The sequence below is a fragment of the Pseudorca crassidens genome, chromosome 1 (genome assembly GCF_039906515.1).
Source record: "Pseudorca crassidens isolate mPseCra1 chromosome 1, mPseCra1.hap1, whole genome shotgun sequence".
Taxonomy (NCBI): domain Eukaryota; kingdom Metazoa; phylum Chordata; class Mammalia; order Artiodactyla; family Delphinidae; genus Pseudorca; species Pseudorca crassidens.
In genome coordinates this window covers 107,257,631-107,275,019 of record NC_090296.1, presented here as the reverse complement: position 1 = coordinate 107,275,019, position 17,389 = coordinate 107,257,631, and the positions used below count along the sequence as shown (strand labels likewise).

The following is a 17,389-nucleotide window of genomic DNA, read 5'->3' as shown; positions in this document are numbered from 1 at the left end:
CTTACATTTCTTGGCTCCCTTACTTCCCTGTTTTCAACTCAAATCCAGTTCTTATTTTCTTTTTTTCTGATCATCTCTAATAAGAAAAAGTTGAGATCTAGTATACTTGTCTACTATGGGAAACAGTGTGTTCAAAGAAAAAAATCTGATAATTGGAATCTCAGAGTTATGTTCTGCTGAGTTTATGTTGTTGTGCCAGATGTTGTAGGTTTTCTAGATAGTAAATCATATCATCTAAAAATAATATTTTTTCACTTTTCTCCATTATGTTTAATTTTGATTCATTTTATTTACAATTTCAAAAACTCATTCCTATTTTAAAATATTTAATAGAAATGATCTTTTTAGTTAAAGTGTTTTTAAAACCTTTTTTCATATTTTAGATTTGAGGATTTTGTGAAATACTTCTTACAATGAATTTTAGCAATGTGAAGTCTTGTGCTCTGGAACTGATTAATCAGGCACTTTTAGGTTTATGCAGATTTGCCTTAAATGGGTATAGAACACTGTTATTTTAAATCAGTGTTGACATTCACATGCCACCCTTTCAAATAGCATGGTCCATAATGCCGGAAGAGTACCGTTAGGCTGTTGCTGCATTTGTGGGCATTAATCAGATCAAACAGTAAGATAAACAACAGCCACTTCCTTACAAGTTATTTGTCTCATTTGTGTTACTTGCAGAGTTCACCTGCATAGCAGAGTTCATTTTGTTACACTGGTCTTTCATCATGTATAAGGAAAGTGTCCTTCTAGTTAGTAATGTAGGTTATTAGTTTGCTCTGGTAAGAAGCTGTGAAAGGGATGATGGGTTAGTTTCACTGACTTTCCTTTCCATTGGTACCTGGTGGCTCTTTTATCTCCTTTCCACAGTATACTATGGAATCTTTTTTCCTCATGAGGGTAGAGTGGGAAGAACCTTAACAGTTTAATAGTTCAGGACGTGAGTTACTGACTGCTATAGGCACCATGGAAATGATGTAATAAAGACTTTTACTTTCTTTTCCGGGGAAAAGTTGTTTTTGACAGTAATGTTTGAATGTAGGCTGAATGCCTACTGTGTGTCTCGCCAGGAGATAATGATAAACATCCTTTGGATTTATCAAGGGGTCACCTAGTTCCTGAAAAGTTGGAGAGCATTCACCAGTAAATCTGTTAAGACCCTGTACCACTGTCTCCTTTTCATTAAATGGGTACATTGGTAATTCTTTTTCATTTTCTTCCATAGTTACTGATGTGTTCACATTTTTTGCACCTTTTGTGTTAGGTTTGACATAGGAAACCACCTTTGACCTTGATTTTTTCCAAATCTATCACTGTATTTACCCCACACTTTAAAATAATTGCCTGTTAGTTTGTGGGTTTTTTCTTTTTAATTTGTTCAGTTTTATCAGGAGTTCATCTTTTTATTATTATTTTGACAAGAGTCAACTATGTTTCTCATTTTTTAATTAATGTCTTCTCTCTTATTTTGCTGTAATTTTATGAACCTAGGTAAGTATCTGGTGTTCTTTATGAAAGATTTAGAGTAGTGTTTCCAAGTGCTTCACAGAACACTAGATCCATAGGTTTGGTGGTCAAATGAATCTGGACAATATTGCATACTATAGTCCCCTCTTAGAGATTTGTGATAATATTGTGAGAAGCCCCACGATAAAAAATCTTTTTAACTTCATTTTCCAAACGTACCTGACCTTTATTCATATTGTACATGAGAATTACCTAAGGGCTTAGACCAATTAAGTCAGAATCTCTGGGGATGGAGTATAAAGTGTTTGGGTCATTTCAAAGCTCCCAACTCTCAATTCTGATGATCAACTGGGATTGAGAACCAACCATTCATGTAGAACAGGGGTTGGCAAACTATGGCTCATGAGCCAGATTTAGCCCACTGCCTATTTTTGTATGGCTTACAGCTAAGAATGGTTTCACGTATATAAGTAGTTGAAAAAAATCAAAATAATATTCTTCTGGGGACTTCCCTGGTGTTGCAGTGGTTAAGAATCCTCCTGCCAATGCAGGGGACATGGGTTCGAGCCCTGGTCCTGGAAGAGCCCACATGCAGCGGAGCAACTAAGCCAGTGCACCACAACTACTGAAGCCTGCACGCCTAGAGCCGGTGCTCCGCAATTAGAGAAGCCACTGCAATGAGAAGCCCATGCACTGCAACAAAGTGTAGCCCCCCGCTTGCCGCAACTAGGGAAAGTCTGCGCATAGCAACGAAGACCCAACGCAGCCAAAAATAAATAAATAAAATAAATTTATTTTTTTAAAAAAAGAATATTACCCGTAACGGAACTAATGGCCATAATTAATTTAAAAAATATATATTCTTCTGAAAATTATATGAAATTCAAATTTCAGTGTCCATAAGTAGTGATTTATCAGAACATGGCCATGGCTATTCAGTTATATATTGCTTATGGCTGCTTTTGCACTTTGAATAGTTGCAGCAGAGACTGCTTGGCCCCATAAAGCCTAAAATATTTGTCTGGCCTTTGATAGGAAGTTTCTGCCAAGCCCTAATCTAGACCAGTGGATCTCAAAGTGTGGTCCCCTGACCAGCAGCATCAGCAGCACCTGGGAACTTGATAAAAATGCAAATGATCAGGTCCCACGTGGACCCCTGAGTCGGTATGTGATGGTGCATGCTAAAGTTTGGGAACCATTTTTACAGTCTCTGCAGTGTAATGACTCCTTTTTAAAAGACTTGTAACAGAAATTTTCTACTTTGTGTCCTGCTGTGTTGAAAATGGAAGGTGGTTGTGGACCTCCAGAGTCCTTTGTTGCCTAGTAGAATAGGCCTCATAGATATCACTACCGAAACTTGAACAACAAAGATGCAGTATTGTCACAGGGCTTAGCATATGGTAAGGAGTCAGTATGTGTTTGCTAGATGAATGAAGCAGATAACTGTGTCATAACTTATATGGAAAAGAAAAAATCATACATATTATCCTAACTTTGAAGTTGTAATGTTTTCAGGTATCTCTCAGTGGTATTTTAACCTGCTTGCCCAGGCTAAGTATAAAGTAACAAGAAGATTAGTAGCCAGTTGCTTTCGAGAGGGGTGGTGCGTGGAGTGTTGAAGGATAAAAGAACATTTAGTCAGAGTCCAGACAATGGTATCTTCTGAAGGATGAAGGGACGCTTTCTGCCCCTGCAGGATGGCATAATCAGTATCCTGACAAGGGACTGTGGGTCCCACATGGTCTTGTGACTACCCGGAAGTCTAGAGCGTGTTTGCTGTGACTGAGAGTTGTTATCACTGGAAATTCACCAAAAGGATTATATGATTAACTTTTTCTAGAGATCTTTAAAACCAGCTAAGATTATCTTATGTCTGAAGAGACTTGATGGCTTGTCTTGCCCCTTCCCCCTCACAGTTTTTTGAGTGAAACCTGTTTTATTGTTTTGTTAGCCTATAGGTCCTTTTTGTTTATTTAGATTATTAAATAAAAAACTATTGTAATTAGAACATAATAAATTAGACTGGCAAATTTTGACCTTTCATTTTTGTCATTTTTACTTAATTTTTCTACTTTGTGTTCTTTTGGCCATATAAGTGGATGTATTGAACATCATCTATCTGTTTCTTATGTAGAATTATTTTCTCAGACTTGATTTAGTACTTGTTAACTTCTAAGCTGTTTTTTAAACTTGGATGTCTTTGTCTCTTAAGTTTCACTTAACACCCTTGTATCTATGAAAGACAAGAGCTTGACTCGTAATTTACATTCATTAAATGCCTGTTGAATGAATGACAGCTCTCTTTTATTTCAGACTCTTAACAGGTGGACAAACTGTGATCTCTTTTCTGAGATGAAACACATATATTGCACTTATTAGCCTGGTTGGTATTCTTTTTCCAGATTTTATAGTATATGAGAAAACATGTGATTTAGCATTTACCACTCTCTGATAATTCTCTCTTGAAGGGGGCATTTAAAAAAATCTTCTCTACCAAAGGTGACCATATTTACTAACACTCTCAAATGCACTATTGTTTTGTTTAGTTTTTCCTTGCTATCTTCTATCCACTGCGATATTCTATTTCTGAGAGCTACTATCATTGTCACGAAAACATCTCAGCTTTGGGCTTTTGAGGTATATAGTTACCTGGAAGATTTCAGAGGAAAACCAGGAACACTGCTAGAAGGGACTGGAAATTCTCAAGGACCTGGGTGCCACATTTTCGTAAATATCTTTTGATCTCAGCTGGGACTCGGTCCTTTTGACCTTTGTTTTCTACGAAGTTATAACCACTGTTAAATTCAGGCTTCCTCTCTCCAGTCTGCTTTTGTTACTGCCATACTACTTGCATCTCTATTTAAAACTGTATAGGTACTGAAAAACTGGTATTAGAAGAGGTGTCAAACCATAATTTTTTATGTCCTCTGTTGTAAGAACCTTTTGCATTATTTGTGCGTGCGTGCAATCTAGATATAATAAATGTGCAATCTAGATATAATAAATAAATATTATAAATGAGAAGTGTTTCTCTAAGTCAGTATTTGGAGTAATGACTCACGTGTAATAACTAGTCCAACAGGTACTTTTTGGTAGAGTATATACTGAGTTTATAGAATATAAATTCAAAAAGCTTGCAGTCCAGTTTGGGATAGAGAGGATAAGCACATAGAAACATATTTTCAGTTCTGCATCATGTTTTCACAGGAAATAGGAGAACCTATTTGGACAAGGCTTCTTTAAGGATGTGATAGCAAAGCTAAGTTCTTAAGGACTAGTAAGTAGAGGGACAGGTGGATGTTTTGTTAAGAGAGAGCAGCTGAAATAGTCACAGACATAAGAAATATTTTAAATAAAAATTTTTTTCACTTTTATCCTTTTGAAAAGTGTGATTATCCTTTTTTTTTTTTTTAATTGACAAAGTAATATGTTGAAAAGTAAGCCGCCTTTTTTCCCTGGAGCCCAGTCCTCTCAAGACGAGTTTCTTATATATTTTTCAGAAACTGTATTTTTACAAGAAAATATATTTTAAAAAGACAAGTGGAATCATATATTTACTGGGCCGCAGTTCATTGTGTGCTCTGTTTTTTTATCTCTGTCCCACTTAATGATTTATCTTGGAGATCTTTGGTGGGAAGCTTTTTTTTTTTTTTTTTAATTTATGGCTGCGTTAGGTCTTCGTTTCTGTGTGAGGGCTTTCTCCAGTTGCGGCGAGCGGGGGCCACTCTTCATCGCGGTGCGCGGGCCTCTCCCTATCGCGGCCTCTCTTGTTGCGGAGCACAGGCTCCAGACGCGCAGGCTCAGTAGTTGTGGCGCACAGGTCTAGTTGCTCCGCGGCATGTGGGATCTTCCCAGACCAGGGCTCGAACCAGCATCCCCTGCATCGGCAGGCAGACTCTCAACCACTGCGCCACCAGGGAAGCCCGGTGGGAAGCTTTTGAAGAACGGTTTTACATAGAGGAATGACATAGTTCTGTGTTTTAAGTAGTTGTAACACTGATGACCATGTGGAAGACTAGAAGGAAGGAAATGTGTTCGAGAATACAGTGAACGTCAGGAATGGAAGGGCATCTCCCATAACAGAACTAGCCCACCAGCCTGAAGGTAGTAGGAAGACCCTTGACCCTTTGTGCTTATAAAATGGATCACATTAGAGGTGATACTGCCTTTCCAGAGGGTATTTGGAAATTACCAGCAGTTGTCAGAGTAACTGAGGGACTCTACTGGCATTTGATGGATGAGGGCCATGTATGCTAAACTTCCTGCATTGCTCAAAATGGTCCTGTACCACAATGCCAGCATATCTACACTGAGTAAGAAGCACTCATCTGCATCCTAGTCACGGGCATGCTTGTTTAAAATGCAGTTCCCTGGGCCCTCCACCAGAACACTGAATTGTAAGTAATGTTTTACTGGAACACAACCACGTTCACCTGTGTTGTGTCTTATCTATGGCTGCTTTTTTTTGTTTTTTTTTTTTGTGGTACGCGGGCCTCTCACTGCTGTGGCCTCTCCCGTTGTGGAGCACAGGCTCCAGATGCGCAGGCTCAGCGGCCACAGCTCACGGGCCTAGCCGCTCCGCGGCATGTGGGATCTTCCCAGACCGGGGCACGAACCTGTGTCCCCTGCATCGGCAGGTGGACTCTCAACCACTGTGCCACCAGGGAAGCCCTATGGCTGCTTTTTTTTTTTTTTTTTTTTTTTTTTTATGCGGTACGCGGGCCTCTCACTGTTGTGGCCTCTCCCGTTGCAGAGCACAGGCTCTGGACGCGCAGGCCCAGCGGCCATGGCTCACAGGCCCAGCCACTCCGCGGCACGTGGGATCCTCCCGGACCGGGGCGCGAACCCGCGTCCCCTGCATCGGCAGGCGGACTCCCAGCCACTGCGCCACCAGGGAAGCCCTCTATGGCTGCTTTTGTACTACAGTGGCAGAAATGAATTGTTTTGACCAGGACCATATGGCCCACAAAGCCTAAAATGTTAGTTGTTGGGCTCTTTATAGAAAAAGTCTGCTGACCCTTGGTAGAGACCAGTAGTTCTCAGTCTTGGCTGCATAGTGGAATCATGTGGCAGCTTTAACAAAACTGCTGATGTCAGGATCCCACCCCCACCCTACTGGAGCCTGGGATTTCGTCCAGGTATCTGAGTTTCCAGGCGATTCTAATGTGTAGCCGAGGTTGAGAACCACTGGTATAGAGCAGGAAGAGTACTTGTAGCAGTACAAGCTGGTGATTTTGGTTCTTAATGATTTTACTGGGTCAGAGTGTCAGAGTTGCAGACAGGAAAGGTAGGAGAAGGTCTTAACTTCATTGAATGCCACATTTAAAAGGCCTCTGGATGCTTGGAACATGACAAAAGCTGTACATATAGTTCTGCATGTGACAGTAGGCAGAAATGAAGAGAGGAATCAGCCAGCACTTGAGTTGACAGACTGAGGACAGGACTTAAACCCTGCCTTTTTTTTGATAAATAGCAGGTCTGTTATTTGAGGATGAATAAAACAGGAAAAACAACAGGAGCCTGTGGGAAATTTATTTAACAAGGGAAAGGGAATATTAACCTAAAGACTCACAGGGAAGAGCAGTGCTCTGAAAATTATTTTCTACAGAAACCAAAAGAAAGTTTTAGAAAACTATCTGGCAATCTCAGTAGGATGCAAGAAATGGCTTCTGAAAAGCAGATTGTAAGCTGTGGTTTCCAAGCCAGATTCAGCCCGGCAAATGTGTCTTGTATGGTCTACCTGTTGTTTTTAGAAATTTTGAATGAGTTGTTAGCATTTAAAAACAGATTTCATGTAAAAATTCAGATTTGTAGCTTCTCTTTAAAGATAAATCTTTCGGCAGTAAGGCTGACTTGCATCACCCCTTGCTCTCTCCTTTCTTGAACACTTCATTCCTAAAGGCAATTAGGTGAGGCCAAGCAAGGCATCCATGCCTGGTGAGGGGAGCTGTACTGGCACAGGGCAGGGTGCCCTTTGAACCCTGTGGAGGGGTGACTGGCTTGTGATGTCAGAGTACAAGTATTGTGAGGAGGGTGTCTGCTTAGGAGGGCCAGTTTTTAAAGGAACTAGGGCTCCTTGGAGAAATGACTGATTCCAGTGCTGGGGCAGGGAAAGAACAAGATGAACCTGTAACTCCTTGTGCCAACTGAAGTGCTCAAAGAATGGTGAGGACATGCCCAAAAGACACAATAATGATAGTAATGGATTATAACCCATTAAGGAAAATAGGAAATCATGAGGGAATAAATAAATTTAAAGTTTTATGAAAAATAAAATATTTATATAGTTCTAAATTATGTCCGTACAAAATACTCATTGACTACAAAAGAGAAGAGTATCTTTTTGGTAAAGTTTGGCAGTTAACACCTTGGTCAAGTGATCCAGTTAACGTCCTTAGTAATGAGATCAAAGTCATGTGTCACCTGGTTGGATGCAATGAGAAGAATACAGCATCACTTCTGAGATATTCTTACTAAAGATGTATGACCTGAATCTAATAATAAAGAAACATCTGAGAAACCCCAATTGAGGGACATGCCAATGCAAAATAACTGACCTGTAATCTTCAAAAGTGTCAAGTTATATAAACTAAGGGAAGACTGTGGATTGTTTCCAGATTGCGGGGGACTAAAGAAACACAGCTGGTAAATGCAGCACAGTTCTGAATCGGATGGCATTGGGACATATGGCAAAACTTGAATGAGGAGGTCTGAGGATTAAATGGTAGTGAATGTAACAATGCCAATTTCCTGATTTTGTTATGATTATCTAGGAAAACCCCCTTAATATCTAGGAAATCCCCCTTAAGTTGCAGGAACTACATGCTGAATTGTTCAAGTGTAACAGGACATCATGGTAGCAGTTTACTCTCAGATGGTTCCAGAATTTACAAACTTCTTTGTACTGTACTTGGAACTTTTCTAAAAGTTTGGGATTCTTTCAAAATTAAATTGATATGTTTATATATATATATGTGAAAGGCTTTATGCACACACGGGGAAGGTGGCTTGGGGTGTTTTACCACAACATTCATTTTTATTTCCGCTTCTGTTTCTTTAATTATATTGTCACTGCTGGATAAAGAAAACAGTATAGAAGTAGTAGACTGCTGGTTTTAAGGCCCCAGATCCGAGAAGCGCTTCTTAAATGGGAGTTTTATTGGCAATAATTAGCAATAACTATATATGTATTATAACAATCTGCGTAAGCCAATATAAGGTTCATAGTTTTCTAGTTGTTACTATTTTGTATGATGTTTATTAGTACATGCTATCTTAAGACAAAAATTGAATATTTTGAATTGCAAAATAGACTTAAATTTATTAAGAATGGCAACAGTAATTTTTCTATAAATAAGATTATGTCAGTAGTTTTTGAAGGTTTTTTGTTTGGCTAATTGATTTAATTTGACTTAAGTTGGAAATGAAATTTTTTAGTACCTTCTTAGAGGTAAACTTTACCTGCTTCTAGAATGTGTGTATCCTTCCACTTTTCATATTAAAGAAGACAGTTAACCTTTAAATAAGTGAGTATATATGTAATAGATATTTTATATATATATATATATATATATATAAAATGAGAACTAAGATACATTGTATAGGAATAATTTAATAACAGTAGTCTGGGACTCAAGTTCCAAATGAAATAGAGAAACAGGAAAGAGGGGTCTCAAAAAAGATAGAATTTCAGTCTTAGCTTTGATGATTAGAAAAAAATATAGGTTAAAGAATATTTTAAAAATCTATCTAGTAGAATTTAAAGCAAGTTATATACCTTCTAAGTCACTGGATAGTATAAAAAGCAAAGTCTGTAAGAGTAACAGGTAAAAGAAGGGAAGGAAGTATTTAAATCAGAAAATATTTAGTAACATGGGAAAATGCAATATAAACTATATGCAGGATGACCCCAGTTTTGCACGTGTGTTTTTCTGAGTATGACAAACATAGTTATATAGAAAAGAGACTGAAATGAAAATAAGATTTAGTGGTTTCCTCTAGGAAGTGAAATTATGGGTGATTTTTGTTTTCGCCTTTGTACTTTTTATTTAGAGATTAATATATATGTGCTTTTACATGATATCTACAACTCCCAATGAACAGATGTTCTTTAAAAATTAAAATGTAATGTATCCTATTGTATATTTTATATAATGTAAAATACTCTAAAATATTTTATAGTTTTTTCAGTGGAAAAATCTGTTTATTTCTAGGCTTATTGGTGGGCAGTATTACTTATGGGAATTGCCCTGATCATGTTAATGGCCGGTTTTATTAAGATATGCAGTGTTCATACTCCAAGTAGTAATCCAAAGTTGCCTCCTCCTAAACCTCTTCCAGGTAAGACAATTTGAGCAATATTTTTATTATTCAGAACCATTTAGCAAGTAGAACTGAATTATAAATGAGTCTTCAGTAACTAATATATAATACTTTCTCCTTGAGAATGGGATTATTGGCTGAATTATGTAGTTGATTTTTAAGTGTGTGTTTTTTTGTTGTTTTTAATCAACCCAGTCTAGCTTATGGCTGCCGATTTAATGCTAATATATCCTTTTAAAAAAATGCTAATATATCCTTTGCTAATGCTAATATATCCTTTAAAAGAAAATCCAAAAATCTTCCCTTTTTGGTTTTATTATGATAGACTACTTCTAAATGATTGTTCTTTCTATTCTAATAGCTATGCTTCAGTTATGGTTTTTAACGTTCGTGCTCTTGAAATATTTTCTGGCACGTAAAGTCATTTTCCCTAGGGATGATGCTTATGGGGAAATACAAGTTCCAGTCTGTGGGAGAGTCGTGGTGTAGAGGCTTCAGTCACCAAACAACCATAGTTATTCTCCGTCTCTGAAAACAACTCCTAAGTCTCCACCACCCTTTACCTCTCAGGGAGACAGGGCTGGGAGGAGATACCCTCTTTAGACGAGGGGATTTGGAGAAGGAGGGTAAGGAAGCGACTGCTGTGGGTTGTTTAGGCCCCCACCTGTCTCTCCCACCCCCTCTCCAAGGTAGGTGTCGCTTCCACGCTCCCCTCAGGACACCTTCGAAGTAGGTGTGGGACAACACTGTCCCAAGGCCCGAGGTAAATGGCAGTAGTTCCCTCTCCTGCCCCCCACTCACTTCTCATTGAAGCCTCTTGCCTCAGGCCAAATCCACTGCCCTACACAAAGTTGTTTAAAGCTAGGGGTTTCTTATAATTTTCTCCATTTTCCCTCAGTTGTTCCCCTATATTTACCTATCTTAAGGCAAGAGAGGTCAGTGGTCATGCTGGGACAGTATCTTGGTGGGAATCAAAGGAAATTTGATTTTGATGTCATTGCTTTTTGTAAATTAGCAAGTTAGCACTCTGGAACTGATGTCAGTTTCTTAGGGATTTCCAAGGGCCAAGTGACACTTTTTAGATACATTACCAATTATGGCCTCATTTAATGATGCAATTCTTTTAATTTCATTTTAAGGATTTTCCAGCTCTTAACTGTTGTTTATTGAATGCTCTCAAAAACTGTTGAGCACTTTTTCGTGAATTATCATATAATCCTCACAACAGACTATCTGAGTTAGTTATTATCCCTATTGTACAGACTTGTTAGTCATCTGAGTTTCAGAGAGGCTAAGTCATTTGCTCGAAGACACCCAGCAATTTCTTCCTCATGGAGTCTATCCTCAGACCCATATTAATCTAATAGTTGTAGCTGTTAAGCACTTGAAATGTGGCTAGTCTCAATTGAGATGTATTGTAAATATAAAATACATACAGACTCTGAAGACTTAGTATTTAAAAAATGAAATATTTCATTAATGATTCTTTATATTGATTACATCTTGAAATGATAGTATTTTGACTATATTGGGTTAAATGAAATAAAAATATTATTAAAATTATTTTACCTGTTTCTCTAACATTTTTCACTGTGGTTACCAGAAAATAGAAACTTACATATATGGCTCATATTATATTTGTTTTGGACAATGCTGATCTAGAACCTTTTTTCCTTTCCCCTTTTTTTTTTTTTTTACTGAAATGGCAGCTTTGTTTTTAAAGATTAAAAAGCTCATGGTAAATCTCTCTTGCTTTTGTTTGTGACGCACAGGCACTTTAAAGAGGAGGAGACCTCCCCAGCCCATTCAGCAACCCCAGCGTCAGAGGCCCCGGGAGAGTTATCAGATGGGACACATGAGACGTTAACTCAGCTTTTGCCTTGGTTCTTCCTAGTGCCTACAATGGGAAAACTTCACTCCAAAGAGAAACCTATTAAATCATCATCCCCAAACTAAACCCTCACAAATAACAGTTGAAGAAAAAAATGGCAAGAGATCATGTCCTCAGATCAGGTGGAATTACTTAAATTTTAAAGCCTGAAAATTCCAATTTGGGGGTGGGATGTGAAAAAGGAACCCAATTTTCTTATGGACAGATATTTTTAACCTAATGGCACAAAGTCTTAGAATATTATTATGTGCCCCGTGTTCCCTGTTCTTCGTTGCTGCATTTTCTTCACTTGCAGGCAAACTTGGCTCTCGATAAACTTTTATCACAAATTGAAATATATATATTTTTTTCAACTGCCAATCAAGGCTAGGAGGCTCGACCACCTCAACATTGGAGACATCACTTGCCAATGTACATACCTTGTTATATGCAGACATGTATTTCTTACGTACACTGTACTCCTGTGTGCAATTGTAAACAGAAATTGCAATATGGATGTTTCTTTGTATTATAAAATTTTTCCGCTCTTAATGAAAAATTACTGTTTAATTGACATACTCAGGATAACAGAGAATGGTGGTATTCAGTGGTCCAGGATTCTGTAATGCTTTACACAGGCAGTTTTGAAACGAGAATCAGTTTACCTTTTCCTTGTGATGGAGTTGGTTCTGATATTCATTTTATTTTATCAAATGGCTGCTAAGAGCACAAGAGTGACGATGCTGAAGAACACAGTTAAGTGCAAACTGGACATATGCAGCATACTACTACTTCAGGCTAAGTTCTTTATGTAAATGTCTGATTTCCACTTACTTATTTTAAACTTTCTAATTCAATTCCATTTTTGAAGTGATAGGTGAAGTTTTATTCATGTTTGGTAGCAGTTATGTCAGTGAAATGATTCTTTTTATTTGCAGCCTCTTATTTGTATGCTAATTATGTTTTGGTTTTGTCTGATACAGAAAAGAAAAGCTGTGTCTCTATTTTATCAAAATATTTGAACAGCGTTTTCAGCATATCATCACTGATCATTGGTAACCACTAAAGAAGAGTGATTTGCTCAACCAGTAGTTAAAATTGTAGCTAGGCCTTCTGACACTTTTTTTCCCTAAAATGTTTTAACTGCAATGAAGGTGAAACAGCACAATGTCCCATTCCAAATTTATTTTTTAAACAGGTGTAAATAATTGGCTTTTTAAAGAAAGAAGGCAAAAGCATTTAATGTATTAACAGGCTTATTGCTATGCAGGAATGGAAGGGGGCATTACAAAAAAACTTTAAGCTTGTGACATATTTATTGCTTCTTGTTTTCCAGCTATATCACTTAAATTAGAAGTAAACAGCTATGATTTTCCTGGCTTCACATAGGAGGCAGATTTAGGGAAAGTTGAAAAGATTTGTGTTTGGCTTTTTTTCTTTTTTCTTTTTTTCTTAAGAGTATAAGGTTTACACAATCATTCTCATAATGTGACGCAAGCCAGCAAGGCCAAAAATGCTAGAGAAAATAATGGGATCTCTTCCTTGTAAACTTGTACAGTATGTGGTGACTTTTTTCAAAATACAGCTTTTTGTACATGATTTAGAGACGAATTTTGTACATGAAACCCCAGATAGACTATAAATAATTCTAAACAAACAGGTAGGTAGATATATATGTAATTGCTTTTAAATCATTTAAATGCCTTTGTTTTCAGACTGTGCAAAGGTTGGAAGTGGGTTTGCATTTCTAAAATGGTGACTTTTACTCTGCAAGAGTTATTAGTAACTTCTTGAGTGTGGTAGACTTTGGAACATGTACATTTTTTGCTTGTAATGTTATCCTGTGGTAGGGTTTTGGCAGGTACATACTGCCCCATTTTATTTTGAGTCTAAGTTAAATGTTTTCTGAAAAGAGATGCGTGCACTGAACTCTTTCCACTGCAAATCAAGATGTGGTAAAACAAAAGGATCAAGACAAATGAGATCTAATACTACTGTCAGTTTAATGTCCACTGTGTTTTATACAGTATCTTTTTGTTCACTTTGGAAATTTTTACTAAAAATTGCAAAAAATAAAGTATTGTGCAAAGATGTAAGGTTTTTTGAAACTTGAAATGCATTAATAAATAGACTTGATGAAATCGTCTTGAAGGTTTCCTACTCTTTGAGCTCTGAGAACTATCAAAAGAAGCTTCCGGCAAGGCAGCTTGTCCTTACTAAACGAAAGAGATTGTTAAGCAGAAAGGATGGTCTCTTCCCACACAAGTACAGATATCTTTATTCCTAATTAAGACTTCATGTAAAAATTTTATTATTAGATATCTCTTTCTACACACAATGAACATTTGAAAAACAGTCTCAACTGCTTTACATTATTTCTAATCAATATTCAAAGTGCTTAAACGTATCTGTCTTAGCAGAAGAGCTGAGTCATTTTGGAAACTGGTCTCATATATATTTTGCAAAGTTTTGAATGCTAAGTACCTCATTTATTTTAAAAGTCTAGTTTGATGATAAGTGTATTTAAAAAATTTGAGCCACGTTTTCCTGCTTTGTCAAATTCACAGCAAATAAGAAGAGACTTGATATTTCAGTCTTACCTAGAAAAAGAATTGTAAGCCCAGAGTGGTGTCCTGCACAGAACAATCTGCCCCAAACCCAAGTTACTTAGTTATTTATTAAATATATTGAGGCCAGCTTAAATAAGTAGTATTTGTTAAATGAGTAAAAATATGCAATACTTTTTAGTTACTTTAATTTAGAAACCTCAAAATGTATATTATGTTTAGTTATGTTTGTTTATGAAACCATCAGTATTGATTCAGATGATTGCAAATTTATTATTTTTACTTACAATTGAATATTTAAATTTTGTTTAGATTAAATCAGCAATAGAATAAATTATTACAGTTTCTGGACTAGTGTTCTCCATAGTGTCAGGCAATATACAGTTTTGGGAAGGACTTCTTTTAAGGAATGGCAGCTTTATCCGATAAGTCTTGTTTTCTGAGGTGTCTTCAGCAGTTTGTGCTTTGAGGTACTTCAGTTTTGTTATATTCACAGACTAGTGAAAACTGAAGATTTCTCCAAATTGAGCAGACTACTCTCGAGTTCTTATTTCGGTCCCTGTGGTCTGTATATTTTAAGACCTAATGATTATTATTTCTCCAAAGATGGGATTAGATTAGTGTCCTTGGCAGCTGTGCAACTGTGGGTGCATGTGCTTGGGAAGGCTTTTAATTTCCTAAGTATTTCTAATCGAAAGTACAAGAGGGTCAGTGTAGTAAGTCCATTACAGAACTGGACAGCCCATCTTCAGGGGTATAAGAAGTGATGTTCTTTATCCAGATTTAAAGAGTCAAGGTCTCCCAAAACTAGAGAGCAAGTTGGATATAGTTTAAAAGCAGCTGCCAGGGACAGTTTTTCTCTAGAGAAGTCACTACAGTCACAAGAAATTGTAGTTTCCTGAAAAACACTTTTGACTTCTAAGTAACAAAAAGGATAACTAGTTTGCCCCACAGAGCTCAGCTTCAGTTTCAGCATTTCTGGTTTTATGTTCTTTATTGAAAACAGCTTCCATTTGAATCACTTTTTCTGTTTATTACCAGTTTAGTTTTTCCACTGTCATTTCTGTATCCAACCCTTTACATTATTAGGATACAAGTGAATGAACCCTTGTATTCTGTATTACTGTATTGTTTGTCTTAGGTACATACATGTATGCACTATTTTCAGTAGAAATTCATATATTTTGTAATTGATAAGCTCTTCAGAATATCTGTTCTCTCCTATGAAAAGCAACATGATACTAGGTAAAAATGGAGGGTTGAGCAAAGTATTTATTAGCCTCTGCTCTTTCCTAAAATCTCTGCTAAAATCATAGTGACTGGGGAAAGAAAACAGCATATCCAGCAAGGATAAGAAATATCGAAGAGAAGATAACAACATTTTGGAGACTGGAAAGCAGATGGACAAGTAGCCAAATCCTAAACCAGCCAGTGGAAACATGAGAACAGCCCAGTTTGCATTGTTAACATTTTGGGATATAGTCCTTAAGACTTTTTTCTGTGCACCTTTCTTATTTAACAATACATTGATATTGTATCTGCATCATTTTAATGACTGTAAATATTTCATTCTATGGATGTATTATACATTTTAAAAATTAACCAATTCCCTATTGTTTGGATATTTAGGTTTTCAGATTGTTCATTATTTTAAACAATCCTTTAAGGAAAATCCTAAGTCTAATAATAAAATAAATTCCTAAAAGTGGAATTAAAAGTGGGTTAAAGATTTTCTAGGGGCTTCCCTGGTGGCATAGTGGTTAAGAATCTGCCTGCCAATGCAGGAGACACGGGTTAGAGCCCTGGTCTGGGAAGATCCCACATGCGGTGGAGCAGCTAAGCCCGTGCGCCACAACTACTGAGCCTGCATGCTGCAACTACTGAAGCCCACGCACCTAGAGCCCGTGCTTTGCAACAAGAGAAGCCACTTGAAGGAGGCCTCTTGAAGAAGTTTCCACTGGCCAAAGCTGTTTTACTCTGTGAGTTAATGATGATAGTTTACAAAATCCTAGTTACCTTTGGAATATGCTCTTAAAGAAATATTCCAGGTAATAAAGAGAAGTGATACAATATCACCATTGTACCCAACAATGATTAATGGACCCAGACAACAAGCAGCAGTGGCTGCTAACCTCACAAAGAGACAGCAGTCCAATAATTTGTGCTTCCTAATGGAGACACGCGTGCCACTTCTGAAGCAGTCCTGCCAAAAGTCCGATCTGATCCTGGTCAAGCCTCCGGGTCTAACTGCCTCTGTACTAGAAACACAGGAAATAAAGGGACACGTTAAATGATACCACAAAGGCTTCAATCAGCAAAACCCAGACTGGAAAACTACAGGATAAATGACCCTGTTTCTTCAACAACTGACTTGCAAGGAAAAATGAAAAAGATGGATTAAGAGAGACTTGAGATTTATCTGCCAATACAACCTATGGATTTATTTGGATCCTGATATAAATAATGAAAAATGAGGAAATAGGAAAACTAACTGGATATATGATGATTTTAAGGATTTTTGCAATTATCTTTAGGTGTGATAATGGTATCATGGTTACATTTATAAAAGGAGCCCTTTTAGAGACGCACGCTGAAGACCTAAAAGTGAAATGATACTGTTTAGGTTTGCTTAAAAAAAAATTGCAGGGCTTCCCTGGTGGCTCAGTGGTTGAGAATCCACCTGCTAATGCAGATGACAAGGGTTCGAGCCCTGGTCCAGGAAGATCCCACATGCCGCGGAGCAACTAAGCCCGTGCGCCACAACTACTGAGCCTACGCTCTAGAGCCCGCAAGCCGAAACTACTGAAGCCCACGCGCCCAGAGTCCATGCTCTGCAACAAGAGAAGCCACCGCAATGAGAAGGCCACGCACCGCAAGGAAGAGTTAACCCCTGCTCGCTGCAACTAGAGAAAGCCCGGGCGCAGCAACGAAGACCCAACGCAGCCAAAAATAAAAATAAATAAAATAAAATAGTTAAAAAATAAAATAAAATAGAAGGCTATACAGCCGATATTTAAAAAAAAAAATTGCGAGCTGCAGTTGGGTAGGGTATGGGAGTAAAGCTGAAAACGAGACTAACCGTGAGTTGGTAATTGTTGAAGCTGGGTGACGGCCCCTTGGGGACTCATTATACTGTTTTCTCTACCTGTGCTTGTATTCA

The 17,389-nt window shown here is 37.6% G+C and overlaps 1 protein-coding gene across 1 annotated transcript in view; it reads left to right on the top strand.

Annotated features, from left to right (window-relative positions):
- ADAM10 (ADAM metallopeptidase domain 10) overlaps window positions 1-13,803 on the top strand; it is a 111,020-nt gene extending 97,217 nt beyond the window's left edge. The window contains exons 15-16 of the mRNA XM_067748353.1: window positions 9,684-9,810; window positions 11,565-13,803. Coding sequence (XP_067604454.1) covers window positions 9,684-9,810; window positions 11,565-11,659 — 222 coding nt within the window. The 3' untranslated portion in view covers window positions 11,660-13,803. The remainder of the gene's footprint in view (window positions 1-9,683; window positions 9,811-11,564) is intronic.
- The last annotated feature ends 3,586 nt before the right edge of the window (window positions 13,804-17,389 follow it).